The sequence below is a fragment of the Blastomyces gilchristii genome (genome assembly GCF_000003855.2).
Source record: "Blastomyces gilchristii SLH14081 genomic scaffold supercont1.32, whole genome shotgun sequence".
NCBI classification, from domain to species: domain Eukaryota; kingdom Fungi; phylum Ascomycota; class Eurotiomycetes; order Onygenales; family Ajellomycetaceae; genus Blastomyces; species Blastomyces gilchristii.
Window position 1 is genome coordinate 81984 of NW_003101651.1, and position 27888 is coordinate 109871.

A 27888-nucleotide genomic window follows, 5' to 3' on the forward strand; every position below is an offset into this window, starting at 1 on the left:
TCCACATCTCCACAAGCCAGATTTGTCCCCAGAATAATACTGTGTACATCCCAGATCGAACGTCCAAGATATCTCCGAGACGCACGAGATATCCGACAAGGTATCGACGTTGTTGCGGCTGATCTCCCTTTTCGGCAATGACGTGCTGACTGATGGATGACATGGTTTGCACGTGATTTCCCGTGATTACATACAATGAAAACAGTGGATACTCCGGGAGCCCCACTTGTGCAGCGCCTAGTTGCCTCGATTTAGACTAGCGCTGACTTGACTCAGCCAGAGCCGCCAGAATCATGTGATCCTATGATTATGCGATACGAGTCAAGTAACTAAAGCAACTCGAAAGGGGGGGCCCATAACTACTACCAACAACATTTGTATTTATATATCAATCAACTCTAGGGACTTCTCGCCATTTCGCTAGTGGCCAATATCCTATCCTCGCTGTTGTTGAGCTGTGTGCTGTGCTAAAACGTATCTTACTTACACAGCGTATCTCGCTTCTCGCTCGCTCGCTGCTGACACAGTGACTGGTAGTCATAGCGTCAGCGTAGATCCCTCCGCGACTCTCATACTCCACTTGTCTTCCTGTTCCCCTTTTGTTCTCTCCCAAATCTCTCTGCAGGCTTGGTCATGGTTAGGTCGCCATAGAATTTCCAACTTCCTTATATCTCTAAATCAAAGGGCGCGTTTGCGCGCCCCAAAGCATACCAAAATTATCGGCTATCTGGCATCATGGCGGGAATGGAAGAGTTGGAGATTCATAGTAAAGTACACGCTACCTTCCCGAGACAAGCCATACCCCTGATACCCCTCCTCTATCTCCCTTTTGATTTCTGAATCGCAACATGTGGCTAATGGATAGCACTGTAACACAGTCTTATCTTGTACGCTGGATCAACGTCAGATCCGAACATACCATATCCTGGAGCATTCAACCCCATAAGAAGTCCCTCAATTTTGGGATCTTCAAACATCCCGGCCCATCCGGAAATGTCGCGGGCAGCCACAACAGCTCGGAGTCTACTACCAATGAGTTTAGTGAATCGAATAAGGAGAACAACAAAAATGTCAATTCCTCGTCTGTGGTCACGGAGAAACTTCGAAGTTTAGGTCTGAAGCCCATCCAGTGGATTGGCAAATGCGAAGCGGATAAAATCTCTCAGGGAACCTATGACGTTAACCAGAACGAAGGAGGGAATTATGCTCTTGTATTCGACAATACCTTCTCGAAACAAATCTCGAAAACTGCAACTTTTGTCCTTCTGACCTATCCCTCCCATGCTCCTCCGCATTCGGGTCACCAGGTTCACCATTCACAAGCTACAGGGACAGTCGTTGGAAATCTCCAGGCGCGCCCGAGCCCCGCATTACACCCGACGGCGTTAGACTCGACAGAGTCATTGCGACCTGGCCGTGCCCGGGCCAATAGCAAAATTCCTCCTCCTAGCGCGGACTCTTCCAAAAGCTTCCCATTAACTGTACACGCTGGGATTCTCCAGAAGAGAAGGAGAAAGCGTCACCAGGGATACGCACGTCGTTTTTTCTCCCTCAATTTTACATCGTCAACTTTATCCTACTATCACGATCGTAATTCGTCGGCCCTCCGCGGCGCCATACCTTTGAACCTAGCGGTTATTGCGACCAATCAAAAGACTAGAGAAATATCTATTGATTCTGGAGTGGAGATCTGGCATCTCCGAGCCTCCAATGACTCTGACTTTTTAGCATGGAAGCGCGCTTTGGAAAAAGCTTCTCAAAACCAAGAAAGCAGCCTGTCGGAATCCCACCCGAAAACACGCCCCCAACTGGGAAAGCCTTCTAGCACTGTTGTGAATGATGTCCGAGAATGGGAGGAGGTGGAAGCCCTAGTTGAGAAAGTATCTAACACAAGAGATATGGTGCGTCGTTTGGCAAAAGATACAGACCCTAAGTATTTAGGAACCCCTATTGAGCGTCGGGAACGCTCACAGAGCCCATCTACTGCTAAAAAGTCTACTCCCTCCCAAACGGGAAGTAGTGTGGATGAAGCGGTGGAGAATAGAGAGAAGAGGTCTTTCTGGAAACTGAAACCTCGGGATATCAGCCACACCCCCAATCCAGCTGGGAAACGTAATATTTCTCCACAAACCACAATTCCACCGTCGAATGCGAATGTTCCTCCCAACGCGAAACCTCATGGCGAGGTGAGCAAGACTCCCGAACAGAGTGTACATGACGATTTGATGATAATACTCCAAGAACTTAATTATGTTGTGTCAGAATTTTCGACTCTTATGCTGGATAAAAAACAGAAGGCCGCAACCAAAAGTTGCCACATCAAAACCCGCCCAAGTTTTGAGTCCGAGGCATCACAGGAATTCTTCGATGCTACGGACGGAAATATCTCCCCGCTACTTACCATTCAACGAGACAGCGACGATGAGTATGAGAGGAGTGAATCTCCTGTGACGGCTGATGGAGATGATGAGTCCCTCTCTGGTAGCGAGATGGACGAAGGTGACACTTTCACGAGTAACGGGTTCAGACTGGATAACTCCTCATCTCTGTTCCCAGCCAAGCCTAGATCACTTGCGCCATTGCCCCTTGATATTAAAGTCGTACGGAGAACCCAAATACCACCACCAGCTATGCCGCCACCAAGTTTGATAAGCTTTCTTCGCAGGAACGTTGGCAAGGACCTGTCAACCATTTCCATGCCGGTTTCTGCCAATGAACCCATGTCCCTTCTTCAGCGCGCAGCCGAGCAATTCGAATATTCCCAACTTCTCGACAATGCCGCAAGCGCCACTGATGGCCTGGAGCGTCTAATCTATGTGACAGCATTTGCCCTCTCACCGCTCTCCAACGCGAGAGTCAAGGAACGCGCCATCCGCAAGCCTTTCAATCCCATGCTGGGCGAAACCTTTGAACTTATCCGCGAAGACCGCGGTTTCCGTTTCATCGCCGAAAAGGTCTCTCACCGGCCCGTTCAACTCGCCTACCAAGCAGATTCCAAAGATTGGAGCTTCATCCAATCGCCCAAACCCACACAAAAATTCTGGGGCAAGTCGGCTGAGATAATTACGGATGGCAAAGCCCGCCTGACTCTGCACTCTAACGGCGAACATTTCAGCTGGTCCCCCGCAACATGTTTCCTTCGTAACATCATCGCAGGCGAAAAATATGTCGAGCCCGTCGGCCAGATGTGCGTTCTCAACGAAACTACAGGCCAAAAGACAATCGCAACCTTCAAAACTGGCGGCGTGTTCTCAGGCCGCAGCGAAGAAGTTTCCGTTAAAGCCTTTGACACGCATGGCGGGGAGCTACCCCTAGGCCTCCAGGGGTCCTGGACCTCCTCCCTTCAACTGACGGAACATGGTGTGGAGACAAACAAGACCATCTGGGCTGCTGGCCCGCTCGTCGCTAAACCTACGAAGAATTATGGATACACATCCTTCGCTGCTTCGCTGAATGAAATCACTGATATCGAGAAAGGGAAAATCCCTGTTACGGACAGCCGGCTACGGCCGGACCAGCTAGCACTGGAGGAGGGGGATGTAGACCACGCAGAACACCTCAAGACGGAGTTGGAGGAGAGACAGCGGGAAAGGAGGAGGGAGATGGAGGAGAGAGGGGAACATTGGAGGCCTAGGTGGTTTGTGGAGGTTGTCGGGGAGGGTGATGGGGCTGCTGAAGACGAGACTGTTTGGAAGATGAAAACAGGAAAGGATGGGTATTGGGAGGAGAGGGCAAGGGGAGAGTGGACGGGAATTGTGCCAGTGTTTAAGTTATAGAACTTTATATTATCTGTCGGAATAGATAGGGGTTTGTTTGGGCGGTTCAAGAAGCGCGCTAGTTGTCCATGACTCTGTAGAATTTCTAGTTGTTGATACACCCTATGTACTAGTTTTTTTCCTGAGAGACTAGTTATTTAAACTCCTGTTGTTTTACTTTTTTATTTTTGAAGTAGATAGATAGTATAAATACTGTGTACGAGGGAGCAATACAAAATTAACGCTTAAAGGATAGATAGGCTTGGATCTCCGTTTTGGATCAGATTAGTAGATCTCATTTATTATCAAGTCGTATCCTATGATTACCTCCCTAACGCCGCATTAACAACTCTCTTCGCCTTCTCACCGCCCAGATAATCTCTGCCCTCCCTCCCCTCTCCATCTTCCTCTTCATCCCCTACTTCCAATTCAATTTCCAAACTCGCACGATACGCCTTCATAACCGTGTCTTCATCAACCTTAACTCCACCCTCCACAAGCACCCGAATGCACCCGCATAGCCGTGCAATCTCCCTCCTCGTGGCCAATCCAATTTCATCATTCTGACTCGAGTATATGGCACTACTGACCATCTCCTCCAAGCGCGTAATTGACACATCTCCACCAGCGGCACCACCCACAGCCCCATCACCAACATGTTTCGAAATCCAAATATACCCATTAACCCCCAGTACAACATCAATTTCCCCAGCACCGTGCGACGCCGGGAACGTCCACACCTGTCTCCGGGACCTAACGACCCCACTCCCCCTAACCACACCACCCGCCGCACTCATACCACCGACGGCCAAAAACACCCCATTGCGCAACTTGCCATATTTCAACGAGCGGGTATGTAACGACGCAGCCCCATCCTGATGGACCGCCTGCACCTCCGCGACCAGCAAATCGCCCTCGTTGAAAAACGAGCGGATCTGCAGCTCATCAGCCGTCGTGCGCTTGCGCAGGATACCGCCGGGAAGGTTTATGGCGGATAGCGGTAGTTGGGCGAGTAAGGGTGCTGCGACGTCAACTTTCCACCGCCGCGATTGCACTTCGACGATGCGGCCGATGACTAGGTCGCCGATTTCGGGCGTGTAGCGGGCTCGCAGTGGTTGGACGGAGAGGAGTTTGTTGGTTTTTTGAACGGTGCCGGCGACGGTGGCTATGATTGTGTTTGATGTGCTAGAGGAGGTTGAGGGGGTGGTGATGTGGAAGGGGTTGTGTGCCGGACGGGTGAAGGTGCCGTGGCCTCTGGATTTGGGTAGGGGCGCTGTTAGTTGAAGGCTGATAGTATCATATAAGGGTTGGATGTACGTAGGAATGTTGATATGAGGTAGAATGATAGAAGAAAGGTGTGTATAGCATGTACCTCATCCATTGAGGATCATCTGTCACAACTTCTCCCGGTGTGACTATTCCGCCCTTAGAGAGACGGAGACGTTTTGCAGGTCGCGCATTGCCACCAGACATGTCAACATCGCCTTCGGAGTCTCTTGATTCATCTTCTGAAGAGCTGTATTCCTCCTCTGGCATGGAGGGCGGCAGAATGGTAATTGCCATTCTCACGTAGCTGCTCGTCGATCAATTTTTTTGCCTGGTGGGGCGAGAAATCTTTCTTTTGTTCTCCGATAAGGAGTTTTCAGCATCAATGGGTTATAATAATATGTGATTTTCATGTAGGAGTCACAGCAGTTGTGAGATATCTCTAGATGATCAATCAAATAGTTGCGGAGGTTGTTTTTTGGGGAAGCTGGAGGAGCGAATCACGTGATCTCGAATATTTAGAAGGAGAAATCATTCCTGGGGCGCTCTAATACCATGAAGTGTTAACCAAAAAGTGTTTTTTCGTCTAACGAACGTTAAATAAAAGGAAGATATGATTTAAGAAGCCGATAGCGGAAGAAATAAAAAAAGGTGACATCGCTGTCTGAAGTATCCTGGAGATAGTTGATATAAATAAGTCCCGGAAATACAATATCAAGGTCTTTCTCTATGAGAAAAGACAAGGGCGGGTGTAAAGGGGAAAATGGAGGAGGGCAGGGAACAAATTAGGAAATATACCAGTATGAAAATATGCGAAGTTAAACAGGGATACCGCACGTAGATTACTTATTTCATTTCCACCGTGATAATATAAAATAGTATAGATAAGAATAGTGATATCAAGCAAAGTAAAAGAAAAGAAGAGAAGAGAAAGAAATGTGGGAGGGAGAATAAAAATAAGCGTTCGAGAAACGTAAGAGAGCATGAAAGAAAGGTCAAAAAAAAACCAAACAGACATCTTTTTTTGCTTGCTTTTTTTTGCATTGCGTATGTTTTGGAAGTTCGAAGAATGACTTTGACCCTTGATAAAACGAGAAAGAAAGGTGAAGGAAGAATAGAAGAGAGAAGAAAAGAAACGAAAAGAAAGCGTATACAAGCCTATGGGGAGAAAACTAGCGATGAGACGCAAACAGCGAAGCAGACAAATAGTAGCACAGCAAACGACGAAAACGGAATCAATGAACATGATTTAAGCCCAAATTTGTTAAAGGGGGGAAGGCGACAGGGGGCAATAGCACTAAGGGGTAAAGAAGATTGAAGAAGTGAGAAATCAAGATAAAGGGGCCTTTTTTTTGGATGCGGGGATATCAAGCACGCTGTGGGTGGGAGAATAGATAAGTCAAGAAGTTTTGAATATATGATAAAGGATGAGCGTGGAGAGATGGGGAGCTCTCAGCGGTTGTGAATGGGTATGGTAAAGAGAGGATACGGCTAGAATTTGCCAGGTTAAGGAGCACGCGGCTAAGAATAGTCAAGCATGGAAAGAAGAAATGATAGAATATAAATCAACAAGAGGTAAATCAAGAAGGTCGCCTTTTTTAACTCTTTTTTTTTTTTTTTTTCTCTCTCTCTCCTTTTCGAGGGATTTTGGAGAACGCTTACCAGAGAGACGAGGTGAAAACGGAGAGCGAAAGGCAGGGACACTTGCGAGAAAGAGTAACGGAGGAAGAGAAGAAGAGACAAACGAAGAAACAATATTCAGCAAATGGAAAGGAAACATGAGACGAAGAATGCATGTCCGAAAACTAACTAAGGAAAGCAAAATGGGCTTGCGCAACTAAAACAATAAAACAATGCTATACCGTAAAAGGAGGCTGAATATATAATTCCTAGAAACCATGGCGTTCGAGGGGGCGGTAAAAAAGTAAGAATGATGAAATAAAAAGAATGGTTGCCCGAATTTGAAAAAAGAAAGATAGAAAGAAAAAGAAAAAATAATAATAAAAAGAAAGACACAAGCCGCTAAAAATGCACGGGGAACATAATCTAAACAGCAGACGGGAATGAGGAGTTCGTTTTGGAAATTAAACAGCGAAGCGAAAGCAACGGAGCATCAAGAACAAAATAAGAACTGACAAGCAGCGCCAAAAATGTATGAAAAGATAGCTGAAGATAAATGGGTTCCGGAAAAATCGACAGATGGTAAATAAAAGCTGGGGTAAAAAAGTAAAAAAAAGTTCAAGAAGAGGGAGAAGGAATAGGAAAAAAAAGAAAAAGAAACAAAAAAAGAAGAAAGAAAAGGAAGTAAAGAAGTAAAAAAGGACATGCCGTATAAGTATAAGACTCCGCAAAATTGGACGAAAGGGTTTTCATGCATAATATACTGTCCCATTTTGAGGTTGAGGGTAGTAATAAGTCGTTCCCGGTGGTGTCATCATGCCTCCCATACCAACTACACCTCCCTGCGGCGCTCTTTGAGGCGGTGCAGAGTACACTTCGTTCTGCTGCTGCGGGTATGTGAGGCCTGCCACTTGTGACGTATCGTAGTAATATACGGTGCCGTTTGACTCATGCGCAACGGTGCCGGACTGCGTTTGCGCTAGGTCACTAGTAGGTGGTTGGTGCGGAGGCATGGAGTAAGGCATTTGTTGGGGCCCATAAGCTGGAGGATGGCCGGGCTGAGCGGGAGCGTTGTAGGTTGGATACTCTGGGTTTGTTGCGGGATAGAATACAGGGGCAGGTTGATAGCCAGCCTCGGTATAATATGGTTGGGGTTGTTGGTAAGGATATGGCTGGAACGGTTGAGCGTGGATGGCACGCTCTGGGATCTGAGACAGAGGTGTTGCAGACGCCTGAGAGACATGTGAGGGTTGCCGCGCATGGGGAGCATACATGGCGGAATCAGGCATGAACGCTCCATTAACCGGCTGTGGAACCTGGTGATGGAAAGGTTGCTCCTGTTGCTGTTGAGATGGGTTGAATGGGTATGAAACAGGAGATTCGATATCAGCAACTGAGACTGTCTTCTGTGGTCGCGGCTGATGCATTGGGATGTTATGTGTCGGCCGGTTTTCACGGAATTCAGGGGGTGGCGGCATCGAGTATGGTGGAGGGTGAGCGGCATTCATATGGGGGGCAACGCCATGGGGTGGAACAAAACCTGGCCCAACAGGAGGTCTAATTGAAGGTGGTAGCCGTACTACCGGTTTCCCACCTTCACCAGGCATAACACCAAGGCGAGAAATGACAGAGCCGGCAGGAGAGTTGATGACATCAGTTCCCCTGCCGACAGATGATCTGCGACTCATGGCCACGCTTGGCGTATATATACTCCCTCCGTAAATACTCGTTCTCCTACCACCACCCCCGTAGAAGCCTCCACGACCTCGTTGTCGGTATTGTTGATTTGGTCTTAATGCTCGTGGGATAAAAATAAAGGACCGCTCCGGGTCGGGGAATATGTATCGGGGCGGCTGTCCTGGTAAAGATATTCTAACAGGTTTATCACGACGAAGAGGCGGTCGATGCTTGGGGAGGCAGGTGTGTTGTCTTTTAGGTACGGCGGAGTATGGGATAGGGGCTTTCATGCCCGGGAGAAACACTATGACAGGAACATTGCCCACCAGGATAATGCTAGAGAAGGAGCGGTTTTGAGGAGATGATCGAGGAGCTGTGGAGACAGGTCTTGGGGGATGTGGGAAAGGAATTTTATTGGGAACGGCTGCGGAAGTGGATGGTACCGAGCGAGTGTCTTGGACAACGGTTTCGTGTAGATCATGCGCCCACTGCTCAGCAGTTACGTCCGGTTTTGCAGCAGGGCGTCTAATTGGGCAGGGTGGAAATCAGCATCTAGTCCCCGCAGAAAAAAACAAAGAAAGAAATGGTAAATGATAGACAAGTTAGGAATGAATACTAACCTTGCAGCATTGCTATCAACAATGAGACCATGGGGGCGAGTCTTCGGTTTGTTATTCGTATTGTTATTGTATGGTGGCCGATAGCCATTTGGCGGGGAATCAGTATTCCGCTTGTCATGAAGGAAGAACCCACCCCGAGTAGGCACGAAAGCTGGATTCGACTCCCGTTCCTTGATGTATTCCTCATGCTCACGCCGCCTCCTCTCTGCAAGCGTCCCCCCCCTCGATCCCTTGTTGTTCGCGGATTTTGGGGTGGCGACAGAATTATCTAGCTCTTCCTTCGTGTCATCAAAGTGGATTTCCTCGATGCCTTCCGGTCCCTCAGACAACTTCAGCCCGTTCAGCATAATCTCGGTATCCGATACTGTTGCCCCAAAGAGTCGTCCGACGGCAGTTGTCGATTTGCCTCTCAGTTGAGCCTCATCGCCTTCAGAGCGACCTGTAACTCGCGCCCGGCCATTTGTTGCTGGTATTTCCTTTGGCCTAGCTGTTGCATCCTTTTCACTCAGATCGCTCTCTTCTTCATCGGCATCGACATCCTCGTGTGCTGAAATAGTTCCTTCGCTCAGAGAATCATCCTCCAAATCCTCGTTTAGTGAGCCGTCTTCATCCCCATCATCCCCCCTTCTCCTCCGGCTAGGAATCCGGCTTCTTCGATGAGGAGCCATCTGGAGATACAATAAAATGTCGCCTAAACGGAGCCTTGTACTTCCCCCGCAGAAAAGATATCTCAGATGCTAACTATGTTGGAGAGAGATATGGATGGACTTGTGGGGCGAGAAGGCGTCGAGATAAACAAATAGGTGAAGGCGAGAGGAGTCGACTGTCTGCTGATGGACCGACCTGTGCACGAGCAGAGACAACCAGCAAGACCAGAGCAGAATGGGAGATACAGGACCCAAGTAGCCTAGCAGTAGTTGTTGTAGTATCCTTCTTATCCTTCTTCGTCGTCTTCTCGTCTTCTCGTTCTTCTCTCACGGTCTCGGCGTCATCTTTTTAAGGCTCTCCTCCGTTCTTGGTCAAGTTCACGCAAAACATTCCAGGCTTGGCGAGGGTTGCGACTAGGTTCAATCCGGACTAGCGTTGATGCTCCTTGCCCACGTCTTCCTTACCCAAGCGCGCGTGTTCTCTATGTCCTTGGGGCCTCTTCTATGCGCCTGTGCAGGATGTCTGGGACCCTGGTTCGCATTGAAGCCCTGCATGAGGTATACACCCCCCCAGGCGGGAGGCAAGAAAAATTAAGTCGCTGTGGCGTATGATTGCCTAGGTAGTTGTAGAGCGTGGAAATGCATCAGCCGCATGTTTTGCTAAACGTACTATAAAATGGTGGAAAAATATTTGACGATTATTTTAGAAGGTAAACAACACGAGAATCTAAACCAGGAGGATATCTAGAGAAAACACAAATATAGCAACAAAAAAGTTTCGTAACCTATGGCGACACAATGCTAAGGTGTAGAGGATATGTATTCAAAACAGAGCAAAACAGCAAACTCAATCAAACGTCGTCTTCTTGCCCTGAGATTCGACAATAGCTCCGCTAAGCCTCCGGACAACGTCTTGCGTATATCGGCCCCCTCTTGCTAGTCCGCCTTTCTTGAAATTCCCCTGACCCTTTCCGGCTCTCGATTTTTGGAATGACTTGGTATTCTTCTCAGACACTTCCTCAATTGCAGGAGGTTCGATACCATTGTGCCTGACTTGCTCCTCACCTCCGGATTCTGTGGCGAACTTATCCTTCGACGTTCCATCTTTTCCAAACCGCTTTTTATACCGGGTTGCCTTGTCTTCCGCAAACTCCATCCGTAGCGGGCGGCCCATAATTCGATTAACCCATACCCTCTTCGTCGTAGGTTTCTTGTTTTTGGCCTTCGCTTTACTTTGGGATTCCTCGCCACGGGATCCCCCAACTTCATTTGAGCTGTCCGTGTTTTTCTCATCATCGTCATCGTCATGATCATCATCATCTTCTTCTTCTTCCGGAACATGCACGAACCCCCTCATCGCAGCTTCTGCCGCGTCAATACTCTCAAACTCAACCCACGCGTAGCCCTTGCACTTGCCAGTATCCTGAAACGTCGCAACTTGTATGCTCTCAATAACCCCGCATGGTTTGAAGTGTTCTTCCAAAATCTCCTTGGTCACATCAAATCCAAGATTGCCAACAAACACCCGCTTGGAGGGAGCATGCACGGTGGAGTTGGAAGTCTTATTTCCAGCAGCCTCGTCCTTTGGCTTGTCGGGCCTTCCCACAAAGTTGTTCGCATTCTTAACCAACGCCCGACGACCACTAATCAGCTGTTCACTCATCGCAATTGCAGCCTCCATTGCCTTCTGGGTGGTGAAATCCACGTAGGCGAACCCCTTGTTTTGAGGTTTGCCATTTTGTTTTATGCCCTCGGGCAAATGTATCCGCGTGATCTCCTCATTTTTCAAGGAGCCTGAACTGGTAAAGAATACCCTGACGTCGTCCTTCTTCACATTGAAGGGTAGATTGCCTATCCAAACTCCGTAGCCAGACCGCTTCGACGGCTTTTCGGCAGGTTCCGGGGATTTGGGTTTTGTAGCTGGGGGTGTGGTTGATTGTTCAGTGGTTTGCGCTGCTGCTCCCTTCTTTTTCGCCTTTCTAAGTGCCTTCTTCGACGGAGGCTCTGGTGCAGATAAATCAATTTCAAGAGCCGGACCTTCGTCTAGCTTCCGTTTACGAGACGCTGGGGGAGAACCCGAGGGAGAGGCCTCCTTGATACCGGGCATTTTTCCGGAGATGGATTATAGACAATTTATAAAAAGACTAATATTGTATTGGTTTAATCACTTAGAAATCCCCAATACATGAATAGTAGAATCTGTAGAAATGTCCGAGATAATCATGCGATGGACACAGTAGAGTTTCTTCCTCCGCACAGAGTGGGGATTTTTTTCGTGGCAGAGAAAATTTTACGGCGTTCCGCAGTGACCTAAAGGGAAACCAACCTCGATCATCGGCTCCCAAGTCTCAACTTCTCATCCATTCCGCATTGTGCCCTGCCCTGTCATTTTCATATACGCTCAACCATACTCTCAATCGCGTGAACTAGAAACATTCTCATTGCGCAAACGACTCCAACCTTTGCCATGGCATCCCCTGAGCCTGCCTCTCCTTCGCCGGAGAGGAGCTTGCCCGATGCGCCACCTCTGACCCACCAGACCACGTATAAGTCTTTCAAGTCAGTTCATCGTATCTTCGGATTATCGAGTACGAGTCTACTAACTGTGTGATATAGGAGAAAGTATGCGAAGCAAAAGATCTGCTTTGAACACGCTATGAAAAAGAGCAATACTTTGTTCAAGGAGGAACTGAGGATTCGCGACCTCTCAAAGCGACTTAAGGAACAGAATGAGTACGCAATCCTAAATGACAAATCCTTTAGAAACGTTAAAAACCTTTACTTATACGATTCCGTTCCATAGTCAACTCCTGGAAGCGCTTTTAGAGCTCAACAACAGTATACGCGTCCCCCCCGAGCTCCGATATAACCTCGACCTCCCAGGCTCCAAGTTACCCAGACTACACTCCCCAGAACCTGAGCACTATCAGCAAGAATCCTACGACACGGAAACTGCTCGCGAGGCACTCCGGGTTGCGAAAGAGAGGCTATTAGCAGGAGAAATAAAGGCCGACCAATGTCGCCGCCTGGAGGAGTCTCTCCTTCAAAGCGAGAATTTCGCTCCCGCAGTGCAATACTCCTCGTTATTAAAAGTCCCACATACTACCTCAAGTATTCATGGGGATCACCCCGCCATGAAATGCGACATGGATTCAACGCTCGGGTTTCTAAGTCCAGAGCATGAAACTGAGTATGCCGCAGCGCTCGACGCCGCTTCCGCTGGAGAACCTAGGCCAGCAGGGAAATCTGCCTCAGCTGCGAGTAGGGACAGGGAAGCTGCTATCCGGAATCCAGTTTCCGTGATAAATTGGTTGAGGAAACATCAACCGCAAGTCTTTCTGCAAGATGCTGATGCGGTATCTGAAAAACCCCCTCCCCGTTCTAACAATCCACGTAGTTCGAAGCGAGCGAGTACCCACACGCGAAAAGATGAAGATATATACGACGAAGATGGTATATTAATTGACGTTCCGGCGACTGGTGGGGGATCTGGGGGTGGAGGAGGCCGTGGAAAGCGAAAGCGAGACGAGGATGGAGGCTATCGACCCAAAGGTGGCAGTGGTGGTCGGTCGAGGAAGAAAAAGGAAGACGCCCCAAAACGGGCGAAGAGGAGTTCCGCAGCTGGAGCCACGACATAAATTCTATCACGATGTCCCTATTACCTTTCAAGCAGTTCACGCGGCTCCTACGTTCATCTACAACGTCATTACAGTTCCCCTGTGTGTATGAATATGTTTTCCTTCCTTTCCCTTGCGAGCAAGATGTCCTATTTTTAATATGATTCTTTTTTCGGGATTCCCTTCTTTTGGAATCTCGAGTGCTCCAGAATTCGATTGATTCAATTGCACATGTCGTTTGTTCGCTTTCTTAAAAAGCTTTGTGTCATTTTTTGGAACAAAGACACCTAGCCATCAAACTTTTCCTTGTTTCTCAAAGTCTGCTGGTTCTAAATCCTGCCCTTTTAGAGCTGGTCGTACCTCACGTTACCCTTTTTGCACTTAATGAATACATTTTCTCTTGAACAATTACCTGCTATATATAGACTATAACTGCTTTCCATTTGATATGTCAATGTCTATAATCCACAAAGCTAGGATTTACTTTATAATCTACATCTCCTCGCATCTTAGAAGCTGGGTGGTGCCAAAACGAAACCCCTCCAAGCAAACAGACAACTAACCAATAACAGCAAAGCGGGCACTCAAATTGGGTTTACATCCTGCCTTTTATTATACAAAACCCCGCCGTGCGATTGAGCATACATGATGGTGAAAGGCCGGGAACCTTCCCAGGGCCCTTCAGTGGACAGCAAAGCCAACCCCAAAAATTCAGCAAGAGAAGAGATTAGCCTCCTCTTCCCTCATCCAAGCTTCCAATTCACTCCTAGCCTTTCCCTACAACGCCGATCCCATCAGCAAAACCAGCCAGAAGACGAACAAGATCAGCATCACCATCGTACCCCACCAGGCTTCCATAGGCGGTTCCAAAAAGCATACAAACCCGGCAACGAATGGTTCCAGATACCAGGCCCGGATGCAATCAGATATTACGAGGAGGAATTAACTAGAAACGACTTGGGTCTGGACAGCGAATGGGAGTATGCGGATGAGTTTAGAAGGCAGCTTAGGAAGTTCGTGCACCTGACGGAGGTTGAGGCGTATGTTAGCGAATATGAGGAGGATGAGTATGGGTGTGACTTGCGGTGGAAGTATCAGGGGCTTCCTAGCGAAGAGAATCAGTGGATTTATATGGGGGAACTGGGCGAGGGCGGATTTGGATATGTGCAGTGCTGGGAGTGGTATCCGTTTGGGAATAGGGTAGGGTTTTCCCGTTTGCCGTCGTCGTACTATCTCGATGTTCCCTCTACTCATATCCTTCGCTGTCGTCTTCCCTCTGGTCTCTTCCCGAGCCGGGCTTATGGGCGAATTGTTATGGAGTGGGTTGGCTGATGATACACTACCCAGGACCCTATCAGGTTCGCTGTCAAGGATACGCAAAATGACCAGTTCTGGCATGATTACTGCTCTGAAGGAAATCTCACACGCAGAGTTAATGCCACCGGTTGCCCGAATGTTGTCAAGGTATATGATTGGATTGACCTCGATCCGCAGCCCCCTGAGTTGATTGCGCATAATCGTACATTTCGTATTCTTTATGAGTACTATGAAGGGGGGTCGTTGTCTAACCTTTATACCCATTACATGGAATATAAGTAGGCATTTCTTCTCTTCTTGGCTATTTTGTCAGCCCTCGCCTCTGTTGGGCCGGCTTGAGCTCAATCGATGATAGATCTGTTTCCTTTTCTTCTCAAGAAACATCCGCAAGGAGCTAACAGTTGCTGATCAACCAAGGCTCCTATTGCCCGAAGCATTTCTATGGCATCTATTCCATGAAATAGCTACTGCTCTGCTTTACTGTGCACATGGCCATGAAGGGCCCATGCGAAAGCCTGATTGGGAGGAAATCATACATAAGGATGTAAAGCCGGGAAACAGTAAGTCATCGCATCTCTGTCTTTGAGAAGCAAGGCCAATTTACGCTTTCCTAACTGTTCTCCCCCTCAATACGCCTCGTAACTAAGATAATACGTTGGCCCCGCCAGTTCTACTAGGCGCAGTCCCGTCGCCGAATAGTGAGGAGCTATACCCGACCTGCTATCTTAGTGATTTCGGTAAGCATAAAGCCCTGAATCTTGTAGATATAACATGACCTGGCTAGTTAACATGTACCTAGGACTGGCATACACCATCCCCAACGATGATGTTCGGGCCTATAAGAAAGCCTATCCGCTGGAAGGGACAGTGGAATTTTTACCTCCGGTAATACAACAACTGTCCTGTAATCTAACACATAAAAGCAAAAGAGGAAAAAAAGGGCAAAGAAAACGGTGAAATCTGTTCTAACTTTGAGTTCTCACACAATCAGGAAGCCGTCGATCGTTTCTCTTCTGGCGTCATCGGCCCCAAACTTGACATCTACTCTCTCACCCTCTCCATCCGCGAAGCCATTGAAATGGCTCTACACATGTACACGGCAGACGAAATGAATACCCTCCGAAAACTTCCTGGCGGGGGGAATTACTTACCTTATTCGCTGGACCTCATCAATCTATGCCGTGCAGCTGGTTCTAGTAGAACCTATAGACGCCCTGACATATACTCCCTATGGAGGATGACAGGGGAGCAGGCAAAGAAATGGAAGGGAGAAGTTAGGGCGAATAGGCGCCGTGTGGAGGCTAAGCGAGCCAATTGTTATGATGGCATGGTTCTTATCGACCACGATGTTAGACGGAGATTTCAGAGAGATCGGGCATTTCGAAGGGAGTTTTTGAGAGAGGCGTCATGGGAACATAGGAATAGAGGTGTGGTGAAGCTTGGAAAGGCGATAGTCAAGAGGATAAATGAGGAGAAGCAAAACGGCGAGGGTTATAGGGACTGGATAGGTTCGGCTGTGGACCGAGCAGGAATGCGGGAAGGGAGCTGTGCGTCTGAAGGGACAGAGCCGTGGGGCCAGCCGGAGTCGTGGAGCTGGACAAAGAGAAGAGCGCGAGGTTGTATATGATATACGGGAACTCTCCACTACAGAGTAAATTGCTCATCCCTAGCTCCTTCTAGTTACCTAAATATGGGAAAGCTTATATACTTAAATAGCATCTTTCAGCAGAGCCTTTTCTTCAACTCCGTATTCTGTATTGGTGATTGTCTCCCATACGTAGGTATGTTGACTAGCACTGTTAATAAACATACTGTTACTATGGAGAATCTACGCAGTGGAGGCCGATGCTGGCAAATTACAATACGTTTTACTTGTTGTATATCGTTTCTATATCCGTACACAATTGAGTTTCCAAATACTTCCACAGAATAGGTATTCGGGAAAGCTAAATAATTGCAGCCACATTGTTTTGGCCGTCCCTTGATGTGTTGTCGCCTATTGTGGCGGACATATTACTTAGTAGCAAAACACCACCAAAAAATCAAAATATCTGCATTTCTCTAGAATCATTCAATATCATCCAATACACATCTTTTTCAATCAAATATCATTCAAATACGCGTCTTTCTTACCTTTATCATCAATATGTCACCTCAACTCTGTGATTTCACCACCAACAAGATTGTACACCTTCTTAAGAATGATTATATGCCTGCTGAGATCGCGTGAAGCATTGAGTATCATCTGTATATATTGAATTCAATGAAATCTTCACTGTTTTGAAACTGCTAGAGAACTCTGTTCAACATGTGATATAAAGTCAAAGATCATATCAGATATCTCTTCAATTCTGAAGAGATTTGATGAAGATATTGAAGCTTTTTTGCATCATGCAGTTGAGAACTTCATAAGAGAAAAAGATATAAAAGAATATTTCAGATCTACTTATATAGAATAGTATTGTAATAATTAGAAAGATTCAGATTACAATTCATTATAATATAAATTTAGAAGTGAAAGCAGTATGAGATCTGTTCTTATCACTATAAATAGTGAATAAAGATGATTTGAATTTCTGCAATTTTGTCTGTTATAATGGACTTTTTAACCCATCTCTTATAATTTGAAATATACTCTTGTCAATATTCATATGAAGCAACTGTCCCCTTGTCAATCAATTGAAGTATTCATCAAATTGAGGTATTGGACTGCTTTGAATTGGAGATGGAACAGCGGATTCAATGGAAGATTCAACAGCGGATTCGATGGAAGATTTCAACAGTGTATTCGATGGAAGATTCAACGGCGGATTCGATGGAAGATTCAACGGCGGATTCGATGGAAGATTCAACGGCGGATTCGATGGAAGATTTCAACAGTGGATTCGATGGAAGATTTCAACGGTGGATTCGATGGAAGATTTCAACAGTGGATTCGATGGAAGATTTCAACAGTGTATTCGATGGAAGATTCAACGGTGGATTCGATGGAAGATTTCAACAGTGGATTCGATGGAAGATTTCAACAGTGGATTCGATGGAAGATTTCAACAGTGGATTCGATGGAAGATTTCAACAGTGGATTCGATGGAAGATTCAACGGTGGATTCGATGGAAGATTCAACGGCGGATTTGATGGAAGATTTCAACAGTGTATTCGATGGAAGATTTCAACAGTGGATTCGATGGAAGATTTCAACAGTGGATTCGATGGAAGATTCAACAGCGTATTCGATGGAAGATTCAACGGCGGATTTGATGGAAGATTTCAACAGTGTATTCGATGGAAGATTCAACTGTGGATTCGATGGAAGATTTCAACAGTGTATTCGATGGAAGATTCAAACAGTGTATTCGATGGAAGATTTCAACGGTGGATTCGATGGAAGATTTCAACAGTGTATTCGATGGAAGATTCAACGGCGGATTTGATGGAAGATTTCAACAGTGTATTCGATGGAAGATTCAACTGTGGATTCGATGGAAGATTTCAACAGTGTATTTGATGGAAGATTTCAACAGTGTATTCAATGGAAGATTCAACTGTGGATTCGATGGAAGATTTCAACAGTGTATTCGATGGAAGATTCAACGGCGGATTTGATGGAAGATTCAACAGCAGATCTGGATGTGGATGATAATGAGATTGTGAATTCAGTTCTTCTATTCCTTTCATCATATATTTCATCATCATCACATTGATTATCTCACTTGAGAATGCCATATTGAATGAAGTTGAAGCTGCCAGAGCTGAAGGAGGGAATATAATCACTGACATTTGAGAGATCTGTATAGAAGAATTGATTGTAGAAATTATAGATTCATTCTTCTAATTCTTCTTCTTCTTTCTACTCATTAATCATTTTGTCATCTCTCTTGTTCTTTATCTCATTGATAATCACCCATTCATACAATCTGTATGAGATGTCAGGCTCAGGTGTAGGGATTCACAGATATCAAGGATCCTCAGACTGAGTCTCTATATCCTCCTCATCCATCTGCTCCTCCATCTCATCATTGACTGGATCCTCTCCATTATCCAGAACTTCTGGAACAGGTAGTTTGGGGAGACTGAGGCGCAGGGTAGGAGTCTCTGTACAGGCTTGCGAAGCAGCAGAACAGCGGGCGTTGCGAGGCATATTGAAAAAAGGGTTGATTGATATATGTGGATTTGATGATAAAGGTAAGAAAGACGCGTATTTGGATGATATTTGATTGAAAAAGACGCGTATTGGATGATATTGAATGATTCTAGAGAAATGCAGATATTTTGATTTTTTGGTGGTGTTTTGCTACTAATTTTCAGAGGGGGCTGGGAAAATTCTGTTTTCGCAAGTAATATGTCCGCCACAATATACTATGCGTAGTGACAGATGGGTCAAATGGATTTTTTTTAGATCTCCCTACGTCTCGTTACCCTTACTCTTAGAAAATTTCACTCCGTAGGGGGTTCAATGACATAGGGTTTTGATCACGTATTTAACTAAATAACCACCTTAGTTTCTGACAAGGCTGGCCTTCCAATGTTTAGGATGTAAAACCATTCCACATGGCCTGCACCCAACTAACCAAAATAACCAGAATCAAAAACGCTCGTTGTCACAGTCATTTCTGCCCAGCAAAAACCACCAGACAAACCCGTAACTACACCCTGGCCAGCATTTCTCTCAAGTCAGCTAACTACCTGTGTATCTAAGACGCCGGCAAGATCATGAGCTAGATCCAGAAATATCACAACTTGGCCATATCCTTTCACCTCTCCGCATTTACACATGGGGTCCTTCTGCCATGAGTTATCTAGGTGTTCCCATAGTGATTAGAGTAAGCTCTTTACTTCTAAAGAAAAACCTCCATGCATTGCTGCTCACTGTACATGAACAGCTTCCTATGGTGGTGGTCCAGGACAAAGATTTTGAGAAGGCAACCCACAAACTTTTCTTCTCCAAACCGCAACCCTGCCTCTGAAATTATGGCAGATCTTCCAGATCCACAAGCCACTCTGCAGCAGATAAATGAAGGTTACAAGCGTGTAGACCACTTTTGCAAGACCTTCAACTGCCCGAGCCATCTATTTGAGAGCTTTCAACAAATACTTTTGATTCCAAGCTCATTTGCCAGTCTCCCTGATTTTAGTACAACAGAATTGAACGCAACAAAGCAGTCTGCTGCACTTCCAACTGCTCAAATGACAAATACAGCAACATCTTATACCCACACCAGCAGACATTACTTGAAAGTCTCATCAGAGCTGCTGTTGTTGAGGAAACCAATGCTGGGTTCACTTCCTGGGCGGCTTCAATGAAAGCGTGGGTCTCCATGGTGGCTGGATATTTGGGCATAGAAAACGATATTCTAGATGATTGCTTGGATGAGCAGGTTGCAACATGGTCTAGTACACACTTTGGTCGAGTACATGAGAGCAAGTACGGGCTATTTGACCGGCGCATATCAAAATGCCTTGGGTCTGGGAAAGAATTACCTGTTGACATGAGTGGCCGTCCCATTTTCTAGAAAGGCCTCTGTTCCTGAATGAGAGGAGAGAAAGCCAAAGATATGATGTGAGTCTAGATTATTGGCGGTAGCTTATTTATCGGCTAGTTACAGCATCTAGAGATGGAGTGAAACCATTTCTGTGGACATGAAATGAGAAGGCTTTAACACTGATTTCAATGAACGCATATGCATGCAAATCTATAATCAACGCGCCCTTGAGCCTCGGGAATGGGTAGGGTTGCCAATACCACACGACACACATTGTGCACATCAACGCCTGGAAGTCCGTGATAAGAGGGGGAATTAAATTTCCCATCTATTGCCCCTATTCTTCGTGAGGGAAGCCCGCCATATCTTCATGAAGGGCAAGGCCCACCATCCCTCTATTTCTTCCCCGAGATGTAGATTAGCCATATCGAGGCCACCCTTTTCATGTTGAAAAGTGGGAATCGTGTCAGTCACGCCTGTTATCCTGCTGCTATTTTGAGCTATCAGCAGCTACTATTTCTGGATTCCTGGATTCCTGGATTTTTGAACTTGAACTTTCACATCTATACTTCTATATTTGCCCTGATATTCACAGTAGCAGATTTGGTTCCATATCTTGAATGATTAAAAACCACCAATCATGGCTAGGGAACACTTGGATGCATGATCACTATCACACACATCAACATCAAAACTCTAGAAGCTCAACAGGTTATGAGCCCGGGCTCGGACACAGCATTTTGGACGACGCATATACAGCTAAGCTTCCCTGCCAAGTGATAGTCTTATCAACTCAAGAAGCTGACAAACAACAATCTAGTGATCATGTTGAAAAACAAAGAGGTTCGGAAGACTCTAAAAGAAATTTAAAGAAGAATGAATATCCCTCTGTCAAGAATCTATGACAGACTACAGACTGTCCTCCCCTGCAGATTGTTAACTGAAACCATGCTGAAGCACAGTGGTTGAATCCCAGCCACATGCTTCTAAAAACTGACCCCTTTGCCAAAGGCACTCATATAAACAAGAAGAAAATATGACTCCAACAACCCGATCTACACAATCCTCTCAATTCTTGCTCTTGCTATCAGACAGGGTAACCTCTACGCGACAACACTACCATCAGTGGACAGATGAAGAGCTCAACTTCCTTGCCTACAGTCATGCCCGCCACTGGTCATATGCTTGAATCCAAAGGACACCCTTCCTGTCATCATACACACAAGGAACTCACTTAGCGAAGCTTACTCCCATATGCTCATTGAAGAGCGTGCACACTGTGCATCAATTTCTGCTGATTCACTGATCACTTCTCACACCACATCCCCAAGTGAAGAATCTATACACCCTGACCCTATATAGGGGTCAAGACATCCTCCTCGTTCCTTGTCTCAGCCTGAAGGCAACCTCAAAGTTCCAAGATCATATCCCCTTAGACAAGAGACGGGCAACAGTTCTCTAAAGCCTACCAACCAGGCTACAAACTGGTATAATCTTCGGCTAAAAAGATCTAGAAACTACTGGGTAGGCAAGGCGCGGTTCTTGGTTAACCACTTTTACTTCCCTCACTTCTTCAAGTCATGCAAAAATCACCTGAAATCTCACGGGGTGCCAGATAGGGACTGCATTGCTCCATCTCACTCGCCTATGCCAGACTCATCGGACCTCAGTCCTTCCGTCGTCTCGACCCTGCCCAGTCCCGCATCCAGCCTAGAACTCTTTGGCCTAGAAGCACGCTCCATCAGCCCAACAGAACACTCAGTTGACATGGCTAAGTCTAATTACTTCCCCAAGATGTAGACTAGCCACTCTTTTCAAGTTGGAAAGTGAGAATCATGAGCCTGTCATCCCTGTTATGTGACAGGTTTACTGTTTGATTGCATCATCATCATCTTATTCTTGCTCTTTTCCCATCTACATTTGCTTCTTACATCTATTGAGCATCAGAAGGTACTGAGGCCATGAGACACTCACAACTTTCATTACATAGCAATGGGCTGGCACGCAGCCCATTTGCTCATTTTAGAACCTGCAGACCCTCCCCTAAACACACCCAATGCACAAAGTACTCCAGAGAGCCATGTCGGGCACTACATGCTCCAGAAGGAGATACCCGTACCTCCTCAAGGTTTCAAAGAGAATGTTTGATGCAGGAGAGCTCGAACCCATCAAGACTATCAACCCATGCCCCATTGAACTGTGGCACACACCGATAGTTGAAGCCATCCACATCAACTTCAATGAGAATGAAGCTACTGAAACAGCTCTGAAGACAATGAAACCCCTCTTCATAAGAGTGTTTACAGATGTCTCAGCAACAAATCTGAGCATGAGAGCAGCAGCTATGATAGTCAATGAAGAAAATCATATTCATTACTATAAGTAAAATAGATATAGATATCAAAGAGCACTGGATAGTACTGATGGTGGAATTAATAGCAATCTACTATGCACTCTTCCTTGCATGGCAATCGCACCTCAAGTGCCACAAGCCCCCAAGTCACTCAAGTTGAACCCCTACAGCACTGTACCTACACTATTATAAGCAGCTCGTGCTCTTCTGAATCTTCTGGGGCATCTTCTCTTCATGACAATACATGATGAGACCTTCACACCTGAATTCAAAAAGGTTGAAGATATCTACTGGTATCTCATCCTGTTGCACTGAGGTGGTATGGATCTAAAGATTAAGGCGGAGATGCTGGATGTGCCAGTTTTCTGCCAGCCTGAACAAATGGAGACTGGATACTAAACATCAGAGAGAACAGCCGTGTGTGATCTGCCAGCTTTCAGCACTCTGAGTCTTCCAACTGTCATACCGTTCAGTGGGCGTGTGAGACTGTCGCTGATATGTAGGTAGATAGAAAAGAGATTCTAGGGAGGGACTGGAGTAGACTAGCTGTCTGCAAGGAAATGGGACGGGGAGCAGAAGGGACTGGTAACATGTGTATAATGGTTTGAAAAGGACCAACAGCAACCCGAGGGGGGGAGGGACATGATGGTGATGGTGAGGCCATGACTATCCAGGGAGCCATCATATTTGGGGGGGAATGCAGTGACTGGGAAAAGGTGAGCGGTTCGCGAGCAGTCGCGCGAGCAGAAGGCGAGCAGAAGGCGAGGCCAATAATGGACGTACGTGGGTTCTCAAAAAGCGGCGATCGATGACTTCCGGATTAGATAGTTATAGTGTTAATTAGTGTGGCTGATCAATCCGCGATGCCATGAGGGCCGAAAGTAGCTCAAAACGCCTGCTACTTTCGGCCGTTCATGGCCCCTACGCTGTACAGCGTAAAGATCAATCCTCCATGTGATAGATCTAATCAAAACTTTTGAAAGCGACCTCCGTACTCCGTATTCTCGGCTAATTCTGCTCACTGTAGCTTCCAGTTTCTTCAGCTGGGAGGATTATCCCGATGATTAAGTATTCGCAAGCTACGAATGGCGGTGTCAAGCAGTGGTTGCTTTAACACAAAAATTGGCAACAACAGATGAACGGGCTTTGAGATCCGACCGAATGACGAGATAACTAAGGGTTAGAAACTTGGTTGTACGGGAGTTCGCAGTTCAAGAAGAGTTCCAGCCTTGCTCATACCTACTATGATATGATATGGTGTCTGCCTTTCCAGAGCAAATGATGAATGAATTGAAACCTAATTATTATCGGCGTATTATTTGTGACGTTGACTGTAACAAGGCTGTAAAGAAAACAGTGTCATGTGAGGACTCTTGCACGGCATCATTCCAAGGCGGTGAGGATGCAACAAGGTACTCCGTACTTGTACAGAAGCTCTGGCTGCGCGCTAGCACCAAAGATGGGGTAGTGAGTAGTTACATTATGTTTTGGCCAGGCTGGGCGTCGTCAAATACAGCCCCAGAACGTATGATCACAAAATGATATCATGCAACTTGCGCGGCAAATCGACCGTGGTTGGCCAGAGTTGGACAGTTACCATACGTATGATACCATAGTTACCGCAACAAGGCTAGAGGGGCGGCAACAGGCAGCTACTACGCAGCGTACGGTGTAGATTGCGGGCGAGATAATTCCAGGAATAATAATAATAATAATACCAGTACGAGGCAAATACCACGTCGCAGGCAGATGCAGCCGCCAAGCAGCCAATTGCCGGGCTTTGGCTTTGCTGGGCAACTCAACTCTCCTTCCTTCCTTTCTCTCCTCCTCTTCTCTCCTCTCCTCGCGCAACCTCACCTCACCCTCACTAAACCTCCATCCTCAGATTCCTCTTCTACCATCTCCCTCTCCGTGCTCTCTCCTCTTTGCTTCTTCCATCTATCCACTTGCTAAGTTCTTTGTGCCAGTTGTTCCTCTTCTTCCTTTATTATTTAGTTCAAACCGTTGGCTTTAGCTCGCTAAGGCTCTCCGTTCCCCCAGCTACATACATCAGCCTCATCTACAGCTTCCCCCAGCTTTTTGAACTCTCATCATCAACCACTCCTCAAAGCTTTATCCATCTCCATATGCCGTAAATCATGGCTGCTCCGTTCCAACCCCCCCAGACGGCTCCTGTTGGCCCGGAAACTCTGATTTCCATCAAAGTCCTCTTCAAGGGCTACACGAGACGTTTCAAGCTACCCTTGCGAGAGCTTGGTGCTTCCTCCTTGCCACAGAAGGTATTCAATTTCTCCCCCCCTTCCCTTCCTTTTCCTTTTTTTCATTCTACCTGGGCATTTCATGTTATTGAATTTATGACTAATGTTGGACTCAAATTCCTCTAGGTTCGCCAACTGCTAACTATCCCTGACGATGCCAACGTCACCCTCGAACGTTATTCGGATAGTGCTGGCTCCTACGTAGTCCTTGACAGCGAGAATATTTCTGTATACAAGCAGCTGTATCGTGCAGCTAAAGCTAAATTGAAGCTTCGAATTAAGGTCACTCTGGCTCCAGAGCCAGCGCCTGAACCTGACCATCAACCCTTATCTGTGCCTCCCCAGAGCACAGATGCCCAGCAAGAACAACCCCAGCAGCGATGCAGCTACCTCGAAACCGTTCTTCGTGTCCCGACCGATGGGTTCGTCAACCAAAATGATTATCCTGCTTCTGGAGCTTCTCCACCCCCTCCCTTAAACCCTGCCATGTTCCCGAGCGTTCCAGACGATAGCCCAGCTGGGGTCGACAACCAGATACCTCCCCAGGCAGAACCCCAACGAGATACGGACCTCGTGCAATCAGATCCCGTGTCCACAGCCGGAGATATGTGTGCTGCTGGTCCCAATCTCAATCAGTTGTCGCCCATTTGCATCGACTGCAATCACTGTGGCGAACGTGTGCCTGATGCCCACTATCATTGCAGTATCTGTGATGATGGGGATTATGATCTATGCCAGAAATGCATCGATGCAGGTGTCCTCTGCCCAGGGGAGGGGCATTGGTTAATCAAACGGACCGTCAACGACGGAAGAATTAATTATAGCGTTACCGAGACTATTGCCCCGCGAAAGTACCACGAGCCAGAACCTCAAGAGGAGCTCAACAATACGGAAAAACACATCACTTCTATGGAGGTTGACGAGATGAGGGTTAGAGCGCGGACCTGCAATGCATGCTTCAGAGGTATTTGGCGGAATGTTCCTTTTTTGGTCGCATGCCTCGCTAACGTTGTATCAAAGACTTCAATGAGAAAGAACTTGTTACCTGCCAGGATTGCCCAGACTATGACCTCTGCTTCACTTGTCTTCTTGAGGACAGGCATGGTCACCATCCTGGACATTCCTTCTCCCTTATTGTAGATGGCGAGTTCCAGTCGAAGGGCCTCGTCATGTCGACCTGCCAGCCTGGGCGTGGTCGTTACCACGCTGCAATCTGCGATGGATGCAACAAGGTGAGCTTTTGCGCCCCAAACTGCCTTATTGTTGAATTCGACGGTTCTAATGCCATGCAGTCTATCAAAGGCGTCCGCCATAAGTGTCTTAATTGTCCGGACTGGGATTATTGTTCAAAGTGTATCATGAATGCTCCGGAATTCCACCCTGGTCACCGCTTTGCTCCACTCTATACACCGATTCCCGAGCCACACGATTACCGCCCAACTCACTACGGCGTTATCTGTGATGGTCCTCTTTGCTCTGTGTCTTCTAAGCCTGTTTATATCAGAGGAATCCGCTATAAGTGTGCCGTTTGCCATGACATAGATTTCTGTGGAAATTGTGAAGCCCATCCTGACAATACTCACAACCGCACACATCCTTTGATTAAGTTCAAGACGCCTGTTCGCAATGCAACTGTCACTACCTTCAATAACACCGGCGGTGGTAGGGAGAGTGCTGTTACTCTCGGTGATCAACCAGTTACGAAATCCACTTCAACTGAGACTGTTGCACCTTCGAAATCGAATGCTGCAACTCAGGTTCAGACAGAGAAGGCAGACACGGACGCTGCCAGTGTGGCTGACAGTGACGCTGCCAGTGAGGCAGATTCCACCACTGCACAGCCAAGCGTTAAAGATGATGCTATGACCAGCAGAGCAGAACTAAGCTCCACGCCTTCTGAACTTCGCGCTCTCTTCGTTCGAGACACCATTCCTGATGGGTCGCGTCTTGCTCCCAACAAGACCATTACTCAAACATGGACCCTGTACAATCCTGGGCCTGCCCCCTGGCCAAAGGGATGCAGCGTTCGCTTTGTTGGAGGGGATAGCATGTTCAACGTCGACACCAATCATCCATCCAGTCTCAGCAACCTTGTGTCTGCGATGGAATCGCAAGAGCTTACGATACACACTCCCGCAGGTGCCTTTGCTGACTTTACTATCGAACTAAAGACGCCTCGGCGTGAGGGCCGGGCCATTTCATACTGGCGTCTCAAGACACCTGATGGACGTGCTTTTGGGCACAAGCTATGGTGTGATATCGACGTCCGAGCCTCTGCCGAGGAGATGGAGACTCTTCCAGAGCAGACTGCAGATAATAAACAGTCCTCCGTCGAAACAGAGAAATCAAGTGTCGAATCGCGCACCGAAGCCGGAGATGCTGAGGTTTCCCAGGGGGAGTCTCAGTCTGAGAGTGCAATGATATTCCCCAAACTGGAGACAGAATCCCCTTCAGCGAGTATCGAAAAGTCCGTTTCTCCTAAAGTTCCCGCAGCCAACGAACTTGAAGTGAATCATGATCTGGCAGATGATGTTGAGAGCCTCACGCTTGATGGCAACTCGACTGAGGACGACTTCCTGACTGATGAAGAATATGATATACTTGATGCCAGCGATCAGGAGTTTTCTCCCGAAGCTCAGAGGGCGGACAGGACATGAAGTTTCCCCGTGATGCCGGGTTACTTTTTGAATATTTTACATGCGTACTTCGCCTGATGCTTCTCCTCTCTAACATTTTTCTCTTCCTTTCCATTTCGTTTCCCATTTCAATTTTTTACGATATGAAAAAGCAGAAAAACTTAAAACTAAGCCAGGTGGATCTTAATGCAATTTTTTCCTCTCGTCCCTCACGCTTTCCTTCCTCAATTTCTCTGCAGTTTATGGCAGTTTGTTTTTTTTTTTTTTTTTTTCGGATGTTTAACAGGGCGAGCAAACGTATTGGTCCGTGTTTGGACTTGATGAGAATGGCTAGCATTGAGGTATGAGGATGATGTATCTGTTACCTGATGATGTCTTGCCGCTGGGTGGGCGGTAGCTGCGCATAGGACGGCAGTCATGCACCTGAAATGAAGAGAGTTGAGAATGACAGTAACAGGCAGTGATGGCTTGTTGTGGGCGATTGAGTTTTACTCTCTGGGTTTTTTAATGTTGTTCTGCCTCTCGCATCATTGTTTTTACCCTCGTTTTTCTTTTCATCCTTCAGTAGTTCTCCATCTACTCTTGCTGAAATTCGTGCAATATCTCCTCTGGCTCATTGAGTTAAGCAAAGTTTAGTTATC

General features: G+C 46.8%; 10 protein-coding genes across 11 annotated transcripts; 6 read left to right on the forward strand and 4 right to left on the reverse strand.

Moving 5' to 3' along the window:
* The first annotated feature begins 344 nt into the window (after positions 1-344).
* BDBG_08950 (oxysterol binding protein) lies at positions 345-4464 on the forward strand. Its single transcript, XM_002620609.2, has 2 exons — positions 345-771; positions 879-4464. The coding sequence occupies exons 1-2, from the start codon at positions 736-738 to the stop codon at positions 3774-3776; spliced, it is 2934 nt and encodes a 977-aa protein (XP_002620655.2). The 5' UTR covers positions 345-735; the 3' UTR covers positions 3777-4464.
* Positions 3806-7061, reverse strand: BDBG_08951 (exosome complex component RRP4). The gene is made up of 2 exons (XM_002620610.2): positions 5128-7061; positions 3806-5009 (listed from the first exon to the last, which is right to left on the reverse strand). Exons 1-2 carry the CDS (start codon positions 5316-5318, stop codon positions 4079-4081), a joined length of 1122 nt encoding a protein of 373 aa, XP_002620656.1. The 5' UTR covers positions 5319-7061; the 3' UTR covers positions 3806-4078.
* A 329-nt stretch (positions 7062-7390) lies between these two features.
* Positions 7391-9606, reverse strand: BDBG_08952 (uncharacterized protein; the record flags this gene model as incomplete). The annotated part of the gene is made up of 2 exons (XM_002620611.1): positions 7391-8843; positions 8939-9606. The coding sequence occupies 2 exons, from the start codon at positions 9604-9606 to the stop codon at positions 7391-7393; spliced, it is 2121 nt and encodes a 706-aa protein (XP_002620657.1).
* A 613-nt stretch (positions 9607-10219) lies between these two features.
* On the reverse strand, positions 10220-11808 carry BDBG_08953 (RNA binding protein Rnp24). Its single transcript, XM_002620612.2, has one exon. The coding sequence runs from the start codon at positions 11690-11692 to the stop codon at positions 10433-10435; it is 1260 nt and encodes a 419-aa protein (XP_002620658.1). The 5' UTR covers positions 11693-11808; the 3' UTR covers positions 10220-10432.
* A 143-nt stretch (positions 11809-11951) lies between these two features.
* Positions 11952-13704, forward strand: BDBG_08954. 2 transcript variants are annotated; one of them, XM_031723801.1, is made up of 4 exons: positions 11952-12144; positions 12202-12318; positions 12389-12913; positions 12983-13704. In XM_031723801.1, the coding sequence occupies exons 1-4, from the start codon at positions 12053-12055 to the stop codon at positions 13221-13223; spliced, it is 975 nt and encodes a 324-aa protein (XP_031581131.1). In that variant the 5' UTR covers positions 11952-12052; the 3' UTR covers positions 13224-13704. The 2 variants fall into 2 exon arrangements, with proteins under 2 accessions (XP_031581131.1, XP_002620659.1); XM_002620613.2 differs by having other exon boundaries at positions 12389-13704.
* A 146-nt stretch (positions 13705-13850) lies between these two features.
* BDBG_08955 (NEK protein kinase) lies at positions 13851-16146 on the forward strand (the record flags this gene model as incomplete). Its single annotated transcript, XM_031723802.1, has 6 exons — positions 13851-14402; positions 14550-14797; positions 14937-15079; positions 15188-15256; positions 15319-15404; positions 15511-16146. 6 exons carry the CDS (start codon positions 13851-13853, stop codon positions 16144-16146), a joined length of 1734 nt encoding a protein of 577 aa, XP_031581132.1.
* Positions 16147-17261: 1115 nt separating this feature from the next.
* On the forward strand, positions 17262-18876 carry BDBG_17921 (uncharacterized protein; the record flags this gene model as incomplete). Its single annotated transcript, XM_031725539.1, has 3 exons — positions 17262-17670; positions 17795-18702; positions 18775-18876. 2 exons carry the CDS (start codon positions 17262-17264, stop codon positions 18121-18123), a joined length of 738 nt encoding a protein of 245 aa, XP_031581133.1. The 3' UTR covers positions 18124-18702; positions 18775-18876.
* BDBG_17922 (uncharacterized protein) lies at positions 17974-18877 on the reverse strand. Its single transcript, XM_031725540.1, has 2 exons — positions 18296-18877; positions 17974-18143 (listed from the first exon to the last, which is right to left on the reverse strand). The coding sequence occupies exon 1, from the start codon at positions 18656-18658 to the stop codon at positions 18476-18478; it is 183 nt and encodes a 60-aa protein (XP_031581134.1). The 5' UTR covers positions 18659-18877; the 3' UTR covers positions 17974-18143; positions 18296-18475.
* Positions 18878-19011: 134 nt separating this feature from the next.
* BDBG_17923 (uncharacterized protein) lies at positions 19012-20837 on the forward strand. Its single transcript, XM_031725541.1, has 2 exons — positions 19012-19340; positions 19401-20837. Exon 2 carries the CDS (start codon positions 19489-19491, stop codon positions 19819-19821), a length of 333 nt encoding a protein of 110 aa, XP_031581135.1. The 5' UTR covers positions 19012-19340; positions 19401-19488; the 3' UTR covers positions 19822-20837.
* A 3256-nt stretch (positions 20838-24093) lies between these two features.
* On the forward strand, positions 24094-27520 carry BDBG_08956 (ZZ type zinc finger domain-containing protein). The gene is made up of 4 exons (XM_031723803.1): positions 24094-24632; positions 24738-25575; positions 25632-25843; positions 25904-27520. The coding sequence occupies exons 1-4, from the start codon at positions 24492-24494 to the stop codon at positions 27266-27268; spliced, it is 2556 nt and encodes an 851-aa protein (XP_031581136.1). The 5' UTR covers positions 24094-24491; the 3' UTR covers positions 27269-27520.
* The last annotated feature ends 368 nt before the right edge of the window (positions 27521-27888 follow it).

What these genes read in the sequence shown, in the direction of transcription:
- BDBG_08951 (XM_002620610.2), bottom strand. Translation starts at nt 5,318, where the DNA reads ATGGCAATTACCATTCTGCCGCCCTCCATGCCAGAGGAGGAATACAGC. An exon ending in GATGATCCTCAATGGATGAG is followed by an intron (nt 5,010 to 5,127) that starts GTACATGCTATA and finishes ACCCAAATCCAG; the next exon opens with AGGCCACGGCACCTTCACCC.
- BDBG_08956 (XM_031723803.1), top strand. Translation starts at nt 24,492, where the DNA reads ATGGCTGCTCCGTTCCAACCCCCCCAGACGGCTCCTGTTGGCCCGGAA. An exon ending in CTTCCTCCTTGCCACAGAAG is followed by an intron (nt 24,633 to 24,737) that starts GTATTCAATTTC and finishes AAATTCCTCTAG; the next exon opens with GTTCGCCAACTGCTAACTAT. An exon ending in CTGCAATGCATGCTTCAGAG is followed by an intron (nt 25,576 to 25,631) that starts GTATTTGGCGGA and finishes GTTGTATCAAAG; the next exon opens with ACTTCAATGAGAAAGAACTT.
- BDBG_17922 (XM_031725540.1), bottom strand. Translation starts at nt 18,658, where the DNA reads ATGCCTCGCAACGCCCGCTGTTCTGCTGCTTCGCAAGCCTGTACAGAG.
- BDBG_08950 (XM_002620609.2), top strand. Translation starts at nt 736, where the DNA reads ATGGCGGGAATGGAAGAGTTGGAGATTCATAGTAAA. An exon ending in AGTTGGAGATTCATAGTAAA is followed by an intron (nt 772 to 878) that starts GTACACGCTACC and finishes ACTGTAACACAG; the next exon opens with TCTTATCTTGTACGCTGGAT.
- BDBG_08954 (XM_002620613.2), top strand. Translation starts at nt 12,053, where the DNA reads ATGGCATCCCCTGAGCCTGCCTCTCCTTCGCCGGAGAGGAGCTTGCCC. An exon ending in ACCACGTATAAGTCTTTCAA is followed by an intron (nt 12,145 to 12,201) that starts GTCAGTTCATCG and finishes TGTGTGATATAG; the next exon opens with GAGAAAGTATGCGAAGCAAA. An exon ending in CGACTTAAGGAACAGAATGA is followed by an intron (nt 12,319 to 12,388) that starts GTACGCAATCCT and finishes TCCGTTCCATAG; the next exon opens with TCAACTCCTGGAAGCGCTTT.
- BDBG_17923 (XM_031725541.1), top strand. Translation starts at nt 19,489, where the DNA reads ATGGCAGATCTTCCAGATCCACAAGCCACTCTGCAGCAGATAAATGAA.
- BDBG_08953 (XM_002620612.2), bottom strand. Translation starts at nt 11,692, where the DNA reads ATGCCCGGTATCAAGGAGGCCTCTCCCTCGGGTTCTCCCCCAGCGTCT.